The sequence below is a fragment of the Typopeltis vanoorti genome, chromosome 9, assembly GCF_054136105.1.
Source record: "Typopeltis vanoorti isolate ZY-2024b chromosome 9, IOZ_Tvanoo_1.0, whole genome shotgun sequence".
Lineage (NCBI taxonomy): Eukaryota > Metazoa > Arthropoda > Arachnida > Uropygi > Thelyphonidae > Typopeltis > Typopeltis vanoorti.
In genome coordinates, this window is record NC_143557.1 from 32,810,140 (window position 1) to 32,829,754 (window position 19,615).

At 37.3% G+C, this 19,615-nt stretch overlaps 1 protein-coding gene across 1 annotated transcript in view; it reads left to right on the forward strand.

Annotated features, from left to right (window-relative positions):
- LOC150102960 (uncharacterized) overlaps positions 1-19,615 on the forward strand; it is a 353,745-nt gene that overhangs the window by 210,362 nt on the left and 123,768 nt on the right. The window contains exon 8 of the mRNA XM_090398023.1: positions 1,778-1,862. Within this exon, the coding sequence (XP_090254149.1) occupies positions 1,778-1,862 (85 nt within the window). The remainder of the gene's footprint in view (positions 1-1,777; positions 1,863-19,615) is intronic.

Here is a 19,615-nt window from a genome sequence, read left to right on the forward strand (position 1 = left end):
ACATCTAAGCTACTTGTATATAGAGGCTAATACGAGATATATATGACTTCTGTATTACTTCAACCTTGGTATCACTCCTGGGTCTGGCTCCCACTGATGACACCTCAATAAATGTCGAAACCGGTCTGGGTAGTAGTTCTTCCCATTATGCATAGCATTTTATATGTCCGAAAGGATGCGAGCTTTGCATTATGGGATTCATGCAAGGCAGATGATGTGAAGTCATTGGCCTCTATATGCAAGTAGCTCAGACATGAATATATTTTATGTGCAAAACATTGTTTTGCTTCCTTTGGTAAATTATTAAAACCAAGTATATAGTTTCTTGGCATCTTTAGCATATATTAGAACCAAAGTAAAAAACTTTGAGCATCTTTCTCTCATCCAGAGAATTTTATTAATAAGTTCTAACACCTTTTGGCTACTTGTATGTGAGATATATATGACTTCTGCATGACTTCAATTTTTGTGTCTCTTCCAGATCTAGCTCCCACTGATGAGATCTCAATAAAGGTCGAAAGTGGTCTGGGTAGTGGCCCCTCCCATTATTCATAGCATTTTACATGTCTGAAAGGGTGTGTGCTATTTGAGTTATGGGATACACACTAAGACAAGTGATGTGAAGTCATTAGCTTCTATGTACAAGTAGCTCAGACGTGAATATATTTCACTAGCAAAATGTTGATTTTCTTCCTTGGGTAAAGGAAAGGATTAAAACCAAGGTAAAAAACTTTCAATAGACTATGTATTGTCTTGTATTATGTTCCAATCACCCCATACAATGGTAGTGTTTTGAAAAGCTTTTTCCTGGCAGCTTTTATGCCTTTTCCAGATCTACAAAACATTAGAACAGATCTTTATCGTATTCCCATTATTTCTGAACTATTTGACATAACGTGAACGTCTTATCTTGACAACCTCTATTTGGCCTGAATCCAGCTTGTTCTTCTTCCAGTTTCTCTTCCACAATTTTCTCAACCATGATTCAAAGTATGCTTGTATAAATCTTACCAGGTTCATTTTGTGCAGAAATTCCTCTGTAATTCTCAAATTGATCTTTATTCACTTTTTTTTATAGATCAGAACAATGACAGCTCTGCTACATTCATCTGAAATTTGACCTTCTGACCAGGCCCTCTGAATTATTTTTTTGTTTAGCTCTCTTGCAAAACTTTTACAAAAAAAAACTTTATATTTGAAGCAGGCAAAATAGCCGTAATTATAATACTTTATATTTGAGCATTTCTCATCAAATATCATTCATAAACTGCAGTTGCCCTTCCATATTTCAAGTTTTTGACAGCGTTTTCCATCTCAAGTATTGATATATACTCCTGTTTGCATTTCTCTTAAAAAGTTTTCTGCAGAAAATTTTCAAGAGAACATCTTGCCACCTTCTGATATTTACCTTCTATATTCTTACTGAAGTCTTTCCATGACTTTTGTTTAGCTCTCTTACATTTTTCAGTGTATGTTTTTCAGGCATCTGCTGACTTATTTGCTAGGTATACTTTCTTCTTTTCCAGAACTGCTTCTTTAACCTCTTGTGTCCATCATGGCATTCTTATTTTTCTATCCTTGGAAAAACTTCACCAGATGCTTCCCTAGCTAAATTAATCAATATTTTCTTCAGAGTTTGCCACTGAGACTCCAAGGTTTGGTCCATGTTTTTGAACTGTTTCATTCTTTCTTCAATAATGTTTGTATGTACTTATGTTTGTATATGCTTTTTTCATGAACTACTCTTATTGTGTAACTTGATATATATTGTTTTTAGGGACTTGGCAACTCGTAACTGCCAGTTAACTGATGACTTAACTGTAAAAATTGGAGACTATGGAACTTCTTGTCAAACTTTCAAGGTGAGCCTAGCCTAAAACATTAATGCTATTAAAATCGGTGATCTTTTGAGTGATGAAATATTGCATATAAATATATTAACTTACTTAAAAGAAAAAAAGTAGGGCTTAATTGATGTTCTGTAATGTAAAATGGAGCTCCCAAGCTGTTGAAAATGTTAGTCAGATCATGCCTAAAAAATTATGCTGAAATCTGCCTACAATAAATAAATATATACAGTAAAGGAATTAAATTAAAAAATTATAATGAATTATTATTTAATCTTTTTTTTTTAAATGTTTTCAACAACTACTGCATGTAAAGTAAATAAGTGAGTTTTATTGTCATTTATAAATTCTAATAAAATAACCAACAAGTTACTTTGCTACCTTAATATCTGGTGTTTACTAGATTTGCTTATATAGCATAAACAAGATAATAGGATAATAAATAAAAACATTTAATAAAGCAAGTTTGTTTGTGTTATTCTACTATCTTTGTATTTTGTAAACCAGAGGAGCCTACATTGCAAAGAGGGGATTTAAGATTGGTCATTCTTTGACAAAATATATTAGATTTGACAAACATGTAGGTTCTACTGTTGTGGTGAATGGAACATTACAAAGTATAATTTGGAAAATAGACTGAAGTAATGGCTGTATTGTGATTTACAGGGTGTTTTAAATTCAAATACCCCTGTTCAGAGCAATCTGTTGAGAGAACCAGTAAACAAAAAACCATTAAATTTTGACCCTTATATTTTGAAAATAAAAAAAAGATGTTCAAAAAAATGACCAAATATGATATTGTGAGCAAGAAAACATAGTGAATTTTGCATACCATGTAAACCATAAGGTGATATAAACAAAAGAGCAAGCCTGACTTTGCAGTTATTCGACTTGCACATGATGGGTCTCACTTTACCTAAACATGACTTGTTTGTGAAGTGGTTCTATACAAATGGGACAAATGCTGCATCAGTGAAGTGGTTCTATACAAATGGGACAAATGCTGCATCAGCACTTCCCAAATACAGATACCTAAAGACTATTGCAAATTACCTAATGACACCAAATGCAATGCAATCCATGATTTTTCGATTTGAAAAGATAAGCACTTTGACAGTCCAACCAGGAAGAGGGCATAAATCTGAAATTCCCCAAATAAATGAAGATGATGTTGTAACGGCAATTGTTGATGCTGTAGATTCATGTAGTGCACATGCTGTAGCAAGACAATTAGATTTGCCATATACAACAGTAAGGAGAACTTTGCATAAAACATTACAATGCTGCTTGTATAAGCTCAGGTAGAGCCAAGAGTTGTAAACAGGAGATTCCAGTATCTGAGAAACATTTGTGTTAACACGTTCGCTGCCAACTACGAGTATACTCGTATGATGCTTACCGCCGGCAACGAGATTACTGTACTGACCTTGAAGAAGTGAAAATGCTTGGCTTGTGGAGCTAGCATCAAAACTGTGTATTCTCATAGATAATATATGCTCTGCACAAGCCAACTACGAGTATACTCGTATCACACTTACCGCCGGCAATGAGATTACCGTACTGACCTTGAAGAAGTGAAATTGCTCGGCGTACAGGAACAGACTATGCCGAAGTAGCATGGCAGCGAACGTGTTAATATTTCTAGCACACATGGAGGTAGATGAGGATTGGCCTTGGAACATCCTATGGAGTGATGAAATGCATTTTCATATTTGTGGAACAGTTAACTCTCAAAACTACTGCATCTGGGCTACAGAGAATCGCCATGCATTTTAACAAGTTCCCTTAACCAGACATGTTGAGCAGTTTCATCATCCCACAACTGCAGCAAAGAAGGTGCCTTAAAATACAGCAGTGTTGATGCAATATGGTCACCTCTCCACATAAGACATAAATTCAACAATTATTGCATCAACGTTTCACAGAGGATAGAATAATCAGTTGCTCATTTCCTATGAAATGGCCACTGTTCACCAGATTATAACTCCTGTGACTTTTGACTTTGGGATTACCTCAAAAGTATGGTGGTGTTTCAGAGCAAAGTTCTTCACTGGGCAAATTTGAAAGACAAAATCGCATATTGTGTGCACAATGTTTTGACAGGTCAGTGGCATTCTGCTGTAGACAGTGCTGTATGGCAGTATCAGCCATTGGTCCTCCACAAAGGCCAGTACATTGAATGTCACCTCCATTGATCATTCAGATCTCTTTGAAAGCTCCTTTCAGCATGTCAGCTCTGTGTGATATGCTATTTGTATTATATTGCCTTATGAAATGAGTGAAATAAGCATCATTGAATAATCTCTTTTGTTTTTGTCATTGACTCTGAATGATTTTGCAATCACATATCATCTAGTTCACATTAATGTAATTTTCCCCTGCTCATAGCATCATGTTATGGCTTAAGATTGTTGGCATTAGTGAAGCATCACTATCAAAGCCAGATATAACTGGATCAAGTATAAAGAGTAGTTTTTGTTTAGAAATAACAGAAGAGATTGGGGAGGAATACTAATAATGATATCAGACGACTTGTGTCCGATTAGGGTAGAAACTCATGAAAGCAGTAATGGTAATAATGTTCCATGTCGCAGAGAGTTTGAGACTATCTTGTATGAAGTGGAGGCTGACAATGTGAAGTATATGATAGAATGTTGTTACAGATGTGGCGGTTTAGCTGCTGGGAATAATAAAATGCATTGCCAAATTACCCTTCTAGGTACTAAACGAGTTTGGGTGATGTTAACTGGTCTATTATAGATGATTTAAATTAACCAAACATTGATTTTGATTGGGTAGAAGAAAAATCTCATGATAAGAATGAAGAAGAATTTATTGAGTTGTTGCAAGACCATTTCCTCAAGCAGCACATGAAGGAAGGAACTCACTTCAAATAGAGTTTCAGAAGGAATTTCTGAAAGTCATTTGATAGAATACCACATGAAAGACTGTTGCATGAACTGGAGAATACAGGATTGCAATAAAAACTCTGTGTGTGTGTGTGTGTGTGTGTGTGTGTGTGTGTGTGTGTGTGTGTGTGTGTGTGTGTGTGTGTGTGTGTGTGTGTGTGTGTGTGTGATAGTCCTATGAATAATAATAATAAGTCAGCAATAAAATCACCAATCACCCTCGGAAATAATTAATTAGCTACTGTAGATCAATTTGTCTATCTAGGACAGCTCTTTGATTTAGATAAAGGCATCGAATCAGAAATGAGTAGACGAATGCAGTTAGCATGGACAGCTTTTTGAAAACTAAGTTCCATTCTTAAGAATGGCATCCCACTAACTGCCTAAAAACGAAAGTAATTGATCAATGCTTATTATCAGTCATGGCTTATGGTAGTGAGACCTGGAACCTAACAAAAAGACTGGAAAACAAATTGAAGATTACTCGAAGAAAATTTGAAAGAAACATCCTAGGGATCTCTTTAAAAGATAAAATAAGAAACTCTTGGATTATAGAGCAAACCAAGATGACATTCTAACTCATATTAAAACCAGAAAATGGAAGTGGACAGGGCAGGCCATGTAATAAGAAGTGAGGATGGACGCTGGACAAAGGAGATAAACTGGATATCAACTGGAAGAAGAAACAGAGGAAAGCCAAGAACTAGATGGGATAATGATGTTAGAATTTGACAAGAAGTGGAAGAAGACTGCCAAAGATAGAAAGAAGTGGTCAAAAAAGGGGAGGCCTTCATCCAGCACTGAACTGACCATGGCTGAGAAAGAAGAAGAATATTCCTATTCACCCATTCCTGAATTTAACCTTGAACCAACTTTTTTCAATATTTTAACCACCACTCCTGAGAAACCGATTGATCCGTAACTTGCTACTTCTGTCTTGGTGCCACCATTATGTAATGGAACTATCTTGCCTTCTTTCCACCTTGAAACCTTGCCAGAGCTGAGAATTAGATTAAACAACGTCATCAGAAACACATCCATTTCTCTTGCATGTTCTTGTACCACACAGAATGAAATACCATCCAGTCCCACTGTGGTATTCACGATATTTTTTTTTTTTCCAATTTACTTGGCACCTCTGGTTTGTTTACCTCAATTCACACATTACTAAGCACAAAGTCTCTACCTGGATGTTATACCTTTGCAGACTGATCACTTGGTGAGCAAGCTCCCAAAACAAGAGGACATTGTCCCTTTTCCTGATCAGAAGTAGAGTTGCTACTGTAATTATGGATAGATCTTCTGATGCTATTTCCAACTATTTCTTCTGCTTCTATCTTCCTACTATCAGAACTGAGTAAATTATCCTTCCGTAATTATTCTTTCTCTTACTTGCTACATAACAAAAAAATACCTTTCGATTTACTTTGGCCTGCTTGCCTAAATTTCTCAAATACGAGGGTGGTCTGAAAAGTTCTCAGCCAAAAAATGACAAAATGAATTTATAATTTTTAAATTATTTTTATTTTTCAACATAATCTCCCTTAAGACTAATACATTTATTCCATCGATGCTCCAGTACCATTATCCCATCCCTGTAGTGGTTCTCGGTAAGATCTGCAAAATACCTGTCTACAGCTCCAATTACCTCTTGATTCAAAGAAAAATGTTGACCAGTGAGAAGAGTTTTAGTTTTGGGAAAAGATAGAAGGCAGAGGGAGCCAAATCTCGGGAATAGGTGGATGTTCCAACAATTAATAGTGCAGATCCCTTAATTTTCCCATTGCCAAAACACATTTGTGAGCAGGTGCATTGTCCTGGTGAAAGATGATTTTTTGTCTTCTGCAAACCAGGTCTTTTCCCATGAATTTTTTCATCTAGTCTGGTTAAAAGATCGGAATAATATTCCCTGGTTATTGTTTTTATCCTTTTCAAGATAATTAATAAACAAAATGCTTTTAGCTTCCCAAAACACTGATGCCATGACCTTTTCTGCTGATGGAACTGACTTTGTCTTCTTTGGCACTGAACAATCGGCTTCTGTCCACTGTTTTGATTTGGATTGTGGTGTGTAATGGTGATTGCAAGTCTCATCCATAGTAATAAATCAACACACAAAATCATTTTTATTCTTGTTAAAATGCTCCAAGCACTATTGATAGATTTTCATGCGAGTGCATTTTTGATCTGCTGTGAGCAAGTGCGGCACCCATCTTGCGCAAAGCTTTTTCATTTCTATTCTTCATGCAAAATATATCATACATGTTCTTTTGAAATGCCTATAGTCTCAGCAATTTCATGCACTTTGACTCGCTGGTCATTCAATATCCAGCGAGTCAAAGTACCATGTACCATATCATGCACTTGATCAATGAATTCTGGTTTTGTTACACTTTTTGGATGTCCTTCACATGGATCACCTTCAAGGCTGGTACGACCATGTTTAAAGTTAGCAGCTCATTTCGTAATTGTCGAAAACGAAGGAGAAGAGTGCCCATAAACTTTCATGAACTTCGAATAAATTTCTTTTAGTGTTACCTTCTTTTACAAAGAATTTTATACCCGCACGATACTCAATTTTATCTATTTCAAGGGATACAGACAACATTTTTGCTTCAGACAGCTGTATAAAACAAACTACTTGATAGAATGACTTGCAATTTCACATTAATGCTTATGACAGATGGACCAACTTGGAAGAAAAAAATCTTGTTGATAGTGTTGCCATCTATGGTTGAGGCCGAGAACTTTTCAGACCACCCTCGTAAATTAGATTGCTACTAATTACCCTTCCTGCCAGCACTTTGCATTGCTCATGAGTATGTTGATCACCTTTGGTTTATCCTGCTGACCCTAGATATGTAATCAAATACTGCCTCTCTCAAACAATCCCTAACCATTTCCCATGGACTACTGACATTCTTTCCTTGTAGCTTCTTATGACATGCATTGCTGCTAGCTGAAATCTGTGTTTGCCATAATCACCAGCTTTATCCACATAAATCCTTCCTTGACTGAAAATTCCACATGGCTAGCAAACTCCCAAAACAAGAGTACATGGTCACTTTTCCTGATCGCAGGTAGAGTTGCTATTGTAATTATGGATAGATTTTTTGATGCTATTTTCAGATCTCAAAATCCCTGGTGCCTTCATTCACTTGCTGTTTTCATTTCCATCTTGCCATGTGCCCTCTGCTTCTTTCAGTCTCTATCCCCCCCCCCCCTTAGTTGATGTCATCATCAAATTCCTGCCATGTACCCTCAAGGGGTGTACAGAATATGATAGTACTACATGAAAAATTTACATCATTACTAACTTCCTATCTACAATTTTCCACCAAATCAGTCTGTTATTTGTCAAGACTCCAACATTATCAGATCTTATATTTCTGTTGTCTAAGGCACGTTGCACCGTATCAATCCACCTATATCTTGGTCTTCCTCTGGGTCGTTTTCCTGCTAACATGGCAGAGAACACTTAGTTTGCTAATCTTTCCTCACCCATTCTGTTTAAGTGACCATACCACTGAGATTAGCTCTGCTAATGCATTCCTGGATACTAACAACATCAAGTTCTTTCCCAATATCCTCGTTTTTAATATGATATTGCCATTGATGCCATCTGTTCATGCCTCTAATCTTTCTCAGGACTCATATCTGCAGACTCTAGTCTTTGGTCAAGTGTTTTACTTCTGACTCAGCTCTCAGATCCATAAGTTAAAACTGGTTTGAACACTGTCTTGTATACAGCTAATTTAGTGTTCTGACTGATTTTTCTCTTATTAAATATGAATTTATTCAATTGACTTCCTACCATACCAGCTTTGTTGATTCCATTGTCTATTTCCATATTTAATTTACCATCTTCACAAAAAATCGTGCCTAAGTAGCTGAAATGTTTTACTTGTTCCACAGGTTCTCCGTTCACAACACAGTTGATATTTTCAATGATTCTGCCTATTTTCATTGTCTTTGTCTTTATATTGCTGATCTTCATACCATATCTATTACAACAGTTATTCACGTTAGTCAGGGAATCTTGCAGATTTTTAGCGGATTTATTTAGCAGCATAACATCGTCTGCATAAAGCAAAGAGCTGACATTAACATCTCCAATTTTGATATCATGTTTAATATCACTTTCCTTCATAATGTGATCCATATAGATAATGAATAACAGAGGAGATAATGTACATCCTCGTCTCACACCAGATTTAACATTCAACCATCTTCCTGTACTTCCTTCAATTCTAACTGCTGACTTACACCTCAAATGAAGAATAAGTATTGCTAGATATGATGCCCCATTGACACCATATAACTTGTGTCAATGGATTGAATAGCTTCTCTCTTGCACCTTGTCATATGCCTTTTCCAGGTCGACGAAACTTAAATACACATCTTTGTTATATTCCGATGTTCGTAAAGTGAAGATCTGATGCTGACAGCCACTATTTGGCCTGAATCCAGCTTGTTCTTCCACAAGCTTCCTTTTCACAATCCTTCTCATTCGACCATTTCTCAATGTATACTTGCACAAATCTTACAAGAAACACTCAGTAGAGAAATACCTCTGTAATTCTCACACTCAGTTTTATTTCTCTTTTTATATATGGGTACTATGAGAGCTCTACTCCAATTCATCAGGAATTCGTCCCTCTGTCCATGCTTTCTGAACTATGCAGTGCAGCCGCTGTAAGACTTTTATACCACCATACTTCAGCATTTCTGGTCAAATATCATCTACTCCTGCTGCCTTTCCACATTTCAAGCCTTTGATGGGTTTTTTCTGCTTCAAGTATGGATATGTATTCCTGAACTGTATGCCTGTTGAGTGTTTTTTACTGCTGTGCTATCACTGCTTGTTTTATTTAACAATTTTTCGAAGTAATTACTCCATACTTCAAAGATATCTTTTTCTCCCATTTTCATGTCGCCTTTATCATCTCTAACTCCTTTTACAGCACTCTTTCCTCCATTTCTAAGCTTCTTCAACAACTGCCAGAATATCTTACCACCTTCTTGATATTTATTTTCTATGTTCTTGCCAAAGTCCTCTCATGAATTTTGTTTAGCTAGTTTTACACAGTGTTTAGCTTTCTTACTTTTGTCTCTATTCTCCAAGAGCACAAGCTGACTTATTTGCCAGGAACTTTTGATATGCTTTCTTCTTTTCCTTCACTGCCTCTTTAACTTTCTGTATCCACCATGGAGTTCTGATTTTTCTATCCTTGCAGACAACATCACCACATGCCTCTCTGGCTGAATCAATCAGGGTTTTCTTCAAGGCTTGCCATTGAATATCCAAGGTTTGGTTCCTGTTCTCAAACCCTTTCATTTTTCCTGCAATAATCTTTGTGTAATTTAGTCTACAGTTCACATCTGAGAGCTGCTCAACTTTTATTCGTTTTAAAACTTTTTTACATGTTATTCTTTTCAATATGAAATTCAGTTTTATCATGCTCAAGACTAAATAGTGATCACTTCCAATCTCAAATCCTCTATACACTGGTGTCCTGCACCTGGAAGAAAACATCACTATCAACAATAACATAATCAATGACACTTTTCTTATTCCTTACCTGTTCTCTGCATGTGAATTTGTGCACATTTTTATGTTGGAACATAGTGTTAGTAATAACCAGTCAATGTCCTGAGCAGAAATGGACTGGTTAGTTGATGTCTCCTGTGATAATTGCTTCGATGCATGGCATCCACAAAACATCCTCTTTTCCTGCATGTCTATAAAATATATTGTTAGCAACTAACAATATATTTTACCCTTTTGGCCTCTTTCATACACGAGTTAGACTCAGATGAACCATCTCCCTCATATCTAAAATCCTCTATAATTTATGCTTTTGTTGGTTGAAGTTCTTTATCTATTATTAGTACAATAAGAATATCATTATAACCAAAGCTGATTTGGAAGAGCTGTTGTAAATAACTATTCTGGGAAACTAAATCTTTCACTTCAAGAGCATTCCACATATATACTGTTTGGAATGAAGTCATCACATACCATAGTGTGAAAAACAAACAGCCATGGCACCCACCTTAATAAGATGTAGGACCTCCTTTCACTGTGATGACTGCAGCATTCCTACAGGACATACTTTCCGCAAGCATATGATAGTGATCAGTGGGAATTTTTGACCATTTTTGATGTAGGCATGTAATGAGATCCTGGACTGTTGTGGGGTGAACATCCCTTGACCTCACCCAATGCACCAGTTCATCCGACATATGTTCAATGCGGTTGAGATCAGGGCTTTGTGGAGGCCAGTCAGGTGTGGTGATGTTCATTTCCATAAACCATGCAGTTACAGCAGCAGTCTTATGACATGGTGCAATGTCTTGCTGAAAGAGATAATGGCCACTTCCTTAGAAATGCCAAATTAGGAAGCATTGCATTGTCCAGAATGTTTGGAACCCTCTCGGAGTTCAGTGTTCCTGGTACCACAGAGGTCTAAGGCCAAACCAGAAAAAAACAGGACCATACCATCACACCGCCACCTCCAAATTTCATAGTTTGGGTTACTCACGCTGGTAAGAGATATTCACCGTACATCTGCTACACCCATCCATCTGCTCAGTAGAGAGTGCAGTGTGATTCACTACTCCATAACACTACTCTTTACAAGCAAAGATGGTGCTGCATGTTGGTTTGGGTAATGTGGGGGCTTACATATTGTTGTGAGCCTCGGTTCGGAATGTTTTTGCATGGATTTGTGTTCCAGTGGATGTCCTGAACTCTATGTTCAATGTATCAGCCAGTGAATGGCAGGCTTTACATATTATTCTTCATAGCATACTACTGTCACGTTTAGTGAGTGTGGTGGGTCATCTGCTGTGGGTAATACTTGCACTTACTCCTTGCACTTCCATCTCAGTATGGTATCACTAATTGACCTGGGATTGCCCAATTTGTCAACAATTTGCTGAACAAATAGGCTTGCAACATGGCTTCCTATCACAATGCCTCTTTCAAACTCTGTCAGTTCCCTTCTTGCAGCTGTTTCACCCAGGCACAGTTACACTGGCTTGGGAGCACTATATTCATCTAATTTATGTCATCTTCAAACATGTTATTCATTACCATTACATGGCACGATGCACCTTGCCCATTGGGGTGTGTATTGACTTCTTTCCAAGCTCTCTCTCTCTCTCTCTCTCTCTCTGTGTGTGTGTGTGTGTGTGTGTGTGTGTGTGTGTGTGTGTGTGTGTGTGTGTGTGTGTGTGTGTGTGTGTGTGTGTGTGTGTGTGTGTGTGTCAATCCAACACATAAAAGGTTGTAAGAGGTAAATGAACAAACCGTAAAAGAGCTTTGTGTTATTTTCCATTATTAGCCTAAATAAATAAAATAAAAATGTTACTGCATTATAAGGAACATACTTCTGGTGAGGAAGAGTCCGGGAGATATAATCTGATTACAAAGAACATTTATTATTAAATGTATCGCGTTACTTCTTCCTTTCACAAGGTACCTGTTAGATTTCATTTTGCCTGTCCATTAATTTATCTGTGTGCATATTATAATTTCCCTCTTTCTCTCTGGCTGGATAGACTTTTTGAAATTTAGGTAATCATTTATTTAAACTAGTATGATTGCAAAGTAAAAAGTGTCTTGCTTCTTGGAATTTAATGAAAGTTGGTACTTTAGATCTCTAGTAAAGGATATTGCGTTAAATGAGTCCACATGGTATAGAAATATGTCATAAATAACAAAGAAATTCTTTACAGTATGTAAATCTGAATACAGATATATGTTTGTGTGATAATGAATAATGTCATTGTGCTTGTAAAACATACCTATTTAAGATTGTCTAAGATCATTTTAATACCTTATTTCATTAGTTTTGAAATTGTAAAAATAAACTCATTAAAGTTGCAGTATTGATATGAAAAATTCTTAGTTTAAGTGTTTCATGCATGAAAAATTCTAGAGCAACAGAAACATGAAATTATCAGTAATAAAAAAATGTGTAAAATTTAGGGATACACTGTTTCTATAAGGCGTAGTGGAAGAAATGGGACATTTCTTGACAAGCTAAGGCCTGTAGTGTTTCACATATGCAAATTAAAAAAAAAAAAAAATCTAAATTCATCCTTAGGAAAAAACCTTTTGGTTCAATGAAGATAATGAACTATATACAAATTTGGAGTTTGTTCCATAATTAACTTTCCACTGTTTGCCCAGGTTTCCTGACAAACAGGTGTTGTTTAACCAGGCATTGCCACAATCAGTTTGACATTTCATCTTCTTGTACTACCATCATAAGTCAATACTGAATACAGTTTGGTCAGCTAAATCCCAATTTCTAGTCCACTCTCATTCATCAAGTATCCATTTTGAAGCATACTTGCAGAGTTTATGACAAGGAGGTGAGTATGGACATCAGGTCAGAAGCCTTGGTCTGTTCTCCATATTCCTCAAAAGACTTATATCTTTCCAGTTATCTAGCTTTGACCCTAAAGTGACTCTGGTAAACTGGAAGAAAGTCTTAACTCAGCATCACATAATTCAATATAGGCACCATTATTGCAAGAAGTATCAATGGAAAAGAAATGAAGCTGGCAGAAGAATTAGAGAAGTATCTTGTTGATTGTTTGGTGTTACCAAAACAAAAAAGTTTAAAACAAGTGAGATTCTTCTAAATAACAACAACAAGATGTTGTTGTTATTTAGAAGAATTCAGGCAATAATGATCAGAGAAAGCAAGAATTGGCTATAAAGTTCAACATTAAACATGAAGATAATCTTCCTGAATGGCTTCAGTATTAAGTGGAAAAGTGGACAGTGAGATTTATTTTTGTTGGAAGTTTTTTCTCCTTGGTTAGACTATAAATTATATATTTAGTTTAATCCTTTATCCAAGGGTAAGCAAACAAAGTTTGCGCCTCAAGTATCTTCAGGATTGGGGCAACTTGTGGCAAAGGTGGACTAAGTTCTCATCACTTTCCTTAGTTTCCCATAATGCAAAATGCATCTCCTTGCGGACATGTATAATGCTATGCATTATGGGAAGGGTCACTACCCAGACCGGTTTTGAACTTTATTGAGGTGTCTTCAGTGGAAGCCAGATCCAGAGGTGATACCAAGGTTGAAGGAATGCAGAACTCATATTTCCATATGCCAGTTGCCAAAAGGTGTCACACCTTATTATTAAAATACTCTGGATTAGAGAAAGATGTTGGAAGTTTTTTCCCCTTGGTTAGACTATAAATTATTTATTTAGTTTAATCCTTTATCCAAGGGTAAGCAAAACAAAGTTTGCTCCTGAAGTATCTCCAGGACTGGGGCAACTCGTGGCAAAGGTGGACTAAGTTCTCATAACTTTCCTTAGTATCCCATAATGCAAAGCACATCTCCTTGCAGACATGTATAATGCTATTCATTATGGAAAGGGTTACTTCCCAGACCAGTTTCGACCTTTATTGAGGTCTCTTCAGTGGGAGCCAGACCCAGAGGTGATTCCAAGGTTGAAGCAATGGATTAAACTAAATATATAATTTATAGTCTAACTAAGGGGAAAAAACTTCCAACATCTTTCTCTAATCCAGAGTATTTTAATAATAACGTGTAACACCTTTTGGCAACTGGCATATGGAAATATGAGTTCTGTATTGCTTCAATGTTATCACCTCTGGGTCTGGTTCCCACTGAAGAGACCTCAAGAAAGGTTGAAACCAGTCTGGGTAGTGACCCTTCCCATAATGCATAGCATCATACATGTCCACAAGGAGATATGTTTTGCATTATGGGAAACTAAGGAAAGTGTTGAGAACTTAGTCCACCTTTGCCACGAGTTGCCCCAGTCCCTAAGACACTTCAGGTGCAAACTTTGTTTGCTTACCCTTGGATAAAGGATTAAACTAAATATATAATTTCTAGTGAGATTTAGTTGTATGGTCCTCATGAAAGTTCTCTGGTGGTACCCTAACAATTTTTTATAGGCTTATCTATATCTTTATAAAAATGAAACAAAGCTAAGAAACTTTAAAAATAAAAAAAAAAAAAACTGCAAAATTGACTTCCAAACAAAGAGAAGTGACAAAACGCACTGAAAAATAATCCTTTCTTAAATATACGAATTTAAATTTTTTTGAGTCGGTGCCAAATTTAGCACATACAAAATAACTCTATACAAAGTATAGTTCACAAGTTATACATACTTATACTAACCAGACCAGTTTCGACCTTTATTGAGGTCTCTTCAGTGGGAGCCAGACCCAGAGGTGATTCCAAGGTTGAAGCAATGGATTAAACTAAATATATAATTTATAGTCTAACTAAGGGGAAAAAACTTCCAACATCTTTCTCTAATCCAGAGTATTTTAATAATAACGTGTAACACCTTTTGGCAACTGGCATATGGAAATATGAGTTCTGTATTGCTTCAATGTTATCACCTCTGGGTCTGGTTCCCACTGAAGAGACCTCAAGAAAGGTTGAAACCAGTCTGGGTAGTGACCCTTCCCATAATGCATAGCATCATACATGTCCACAAGGAGATATGTTTTGCATTATGGGAAACTAAGGAAAGTGTTGAGAACTTAGTCCACCTTTGCCACGAGTTGCCCCAGTCCCTAAGACACTTCAGGTGCAAACTTTGTTTGCTTACCCTTGGATAAAGGATTAAACTAAATATATAATTTCTAGTGAGATTTAGTTGTATGGTCCTCATGAAAGTTCTCTGGTGGTACCCTAACAATTTTTTATAGGCTTATCTATATCTTTATAAAAATGAAACAAAGCTAAGAAACTTTAAAAATAAAAAAAAAAAAAACTGCAAAATTGACTTCCAAACAAAGAGAAGTGACAAAACGCACTGAAAAATAATCCTTTCTTAAATATACGAATTTAAATTTTTTTGAGTCGGTGCCAAATTTAGCACATACAAAATAACTCTATACAAAGTATAGTTCACAAGTTATACATACTTATACTAACCAAAAAAAAGTGAGTATATGTATTGGAAGTTATGTATAATTACTTTGTACATTCATTAATAAGAAATATGTTTATTCTCAATGAAAGTACATGTATCTTATTTTGTGTAGTTACTCCTGTATCGCTAAATGGTGAGTAGACATATAGCAGCATGTTAATGGCATAGGTGACAGAGCTCGCAAGCAAAGTTGTGACTTGTGTTAATAAGTATGAGTGGCTAAATCTGTGGAGTATTTCTATGAATAATTATTCTTCTTAGGACTACTTCATGTTTCAATTATTTTTCCATACTTCTGAACTAATTCTTTTCAGAACTTTTAGTAATATTTGACATTTAAGTAGGTTATCATGTAATTTAAAATTTATGTAATTAGTTTGTGTTAAATTTTTGCCTATTTTTCACTTTTTAGTGCGTTTTGTCCCTTCTCTCTCTATCTCTCTCTCTTTTTTTTTTTAATTTTTTTTTTAAAGTCAGTATGGCAATTCAGTTTTTAAATGTTAATGTGGAGATGGTATGGTGCCTCACAATATTGTCCCCAACACAGGAGATGGAGCCAGCCTGTTCTGGTCCCTCTCCTATCTCATGTATGACACTCAGCTAATGGCTAGAGATGTGAGCTAATCATGAGGCACTTGGTGGACAACTGGGAGGAATTCTTCATCACGTTCCATGACAGCAAGGGGGACTACACTAGCTCTGCTGAGTACCTTGCTCACATGTCCCGACCCTTTACTTATGGTGGTTTATGCAAGCTGACAGCAGCTGGGCAATTATTCGAGTTCGTCTTCAAGTTTACAATGGTGAGCTCTATGAGAGTCTCAGTGCTGAAGGTCACTCCGTGAGGAGGCTATACTTTACGCAGAACCTTTCTAGGGGCCATTTCAATGCCTGTACCTGCCACACGAACCTTAAGTGTCCACCACACCACCCTTCCCTTAGCCCAACTCCACCTCACACCTCTCGCAGCCATCACCTCTTCCTGTCCCCGCAAAGGCTCCTGGCAAACGTCGTGCCAGATCAATGCTAAAAGGAGAAAGCAACTTAAGGATGTGACAAGGAAATATGCGCAGAGTAATCCTGCGGTGGCCAAGTACCACCGCAGGATTAACCCTGAGGTGCACAGAGTGGCAGGGTCTTGATATGAGCAAAGCAATGCTGGAAGACGAGTAGAAAGGCGAGCACTTCCGTGGATGGTCAAGGCTCGCTCAGGCGTAGCATATGATGCTGGTGCAACTTATGAGGCAGACAGCACTGTAGCTTTGGGTACCATGGACTACAAGTGCCAGTACTGCAATGCTCTCAAGTGGAAGGAGGAGGAGACCCCCCAGCATGTGCTGCAGTACTCGCACAGCTCCCGTCTTTTGAACCCCTCCCCAAGCCTCTCTACAACCTGGTAATGGACAGCCACCCTGAGCATGTTCACTTCATGGACCTTGTTCAGAAGTACAATGGCTGCTTCAACATGACATCATTTGGGGCCAAGCAGGTTTTATGAGATGGCTTCATACCGACCTTCAAATTTTAGGCGCAGGTGTAGCACTTGGTAGGAAGTCTGCTGCCCTCACCTCAAGAGGAAGCCCAATTCCTGCAAATCTCTTTTGTGGGTGAGGATGAAAGGGAAGTACGGTTGAGGTGCAGCAACTTTCCTAACGTCAAACAGCTGCAGAGGATGCTACATGACATCAACAGCTATATAAAAGACCTGAAGACTGCTTGGTGTTGTACGACTGGTGGATCTCGCTGATGTGCCACAGTGTGTTGTCATGGCTCTGCAACACAATGTCTCAATGCTCAAATTGCTGAACCAACAATCACCAGAGCTACCTCATTTGCTGTTGGTGCATTGACCAAAAAAGGCTCAAATATAGGGTATAAAAGTTATATAGTGATCGCACTGTATAACTGGTAATGTTGAATTCTGGATTTTTTTTCTTCTTCTTTTCAGCCATTTTCTATCCACTGCTGGATGAAGGGGGGGGGGGGGGATTAGCTGTGTTCTGCTACCTGGATCTTGGCTGACTAGCCATCAGTCATGCTTGTAGCATGTTGAGCACAGTTAAGCCTGGGATGGATTTTCGTGGTGGGCTGGCAACCTACAACACAGTCAAAAACCCTGATGGTACTGATATAGATGTTGGAAGTTTATTTTCCGCTTGGTTAAACTATAATAAATTTAGTTTAATCCTTTATCCAAGTGTAAGCAAACAAAGTTTGCGCCTGAAGTATCTTCAGGACTGAGGCAACTCGCAGTAAAGGTGGACCAAGCTCTTGTCACTCCTTGTCTCGGTGTGTCCCATAATGCAAAGCACATCTCCTTGTGGACATGTATAATGCTATGCATTAAGGGAAGGGCCACTTCCCAGACTGGTTTCGACCTTTATTGCGGTCTCGTCAGTGGGAGCCAGACCCAGAAGTGGTGATACTAAGGCAGAAGCAATGGAGAGGTCGTATTACTTATACGAGTTGCCAAAGGGTTTATTATTAAATTACTCTGGATTTAGAGAAAGGTGTTGGAAGTTTATTTTCCACTGGGTTAGACTATAAAAAATTTAGTTTAATCCTTTATCCAAGTGTAAGCAAACAAAGTTTGCACCTGAAGTATCTTCCCTTAATGCATAGCATTATACATGTCCACAAGGAGATGTGCTTTGCATTATGGGAAATACTGAGACAAGGAGTGATGAGAGCCTGGTCCACCTTTACTACGAGTTGCCTCAGTCCTGAAGATACTTCAGGCGCAAACTTTGTTTGCTTACACTTGGATAAATGGTTAAACTAAGTTTAGTATACTGATATAGATGGTAGTGCCAATATTTCAATGAAGTTCGGAGGGCCATACCCAGGAAGTCTAGTATCATGCCTCCACGTGGACCCCCCCTCCCCTAGGGAAACATGGTGTCTTAATGAGCCATGGCCAAGTTGATATTGAGCAAAGAGCTAGCAGAAAGCTATTAAATGCATCTCCCAAGGTGTTATGTGGCCAGCTTGGGAGATTAGGCCACAACCCCTCCACTATAATGCCAAGAAGAAAGAAAGGCTGTAAAGCCCATGGCCAGAATGGGCAAACACTGGATGTCACTAAATTTCCCCAGCTGTGTGACTACGCTGATTGAAACCATTTAAGGAGACCAGAGCATGATGTAGTGGGGAAGCATTCTCAAATAAGAAGCAATACTGGAATAGCCCAAAGAATTCATAAATATAACAGTAATCAATACAATTCTCTTTTCCTCTATATAGGAACATTTAATTGTCAAACACTTAAAGAAGAAGAAGAAGACCTTACCATCTTACAAGCAATAACTAAAACATATTAAATGGGATATCATAGGTTTAAGTGAAGTTCGCAGGCAGGATGAACATTTAATAAAACTAAAAAATGGCGACTACTTATACTATTATGGGAAAACTAAAGGACAATATGGAGTTGGATTTCTAATTAAGAAAACAATTATGCACCTTATAGAATTTATACAGATGAAAAAATAATAGAAATTACACTTGAAATAAACTCCAAACTTAAAATCAGGATCATCCAAATATATGCTCCCACCTCATCCCACACTAATGAAGAAATAGAAGCATTTTATGACTCACTGCAGCACACTCTAGACAAAAAAAAAAATAGCAATCAAAACTTGTCTATAATAATGCGTGATTTTAACGCCAAAATAGGTCATCCCATTCACCAAATAGACATGATAGGACCATACATATATGGTACAAACAGCAACTCAGGAATGGTTCTTACAGAATTCTCTATCAGTAACAAGCTTTATATTATGAATACATTTTTTAAGAAATCCCTAAAAAGAAAATGGACACGGAAAGGTCCAAACGGAGAAATAAAAAATGAAATAGATTATATATTGTGTAATAATAAAGAAATAGTTCAAGATATCTC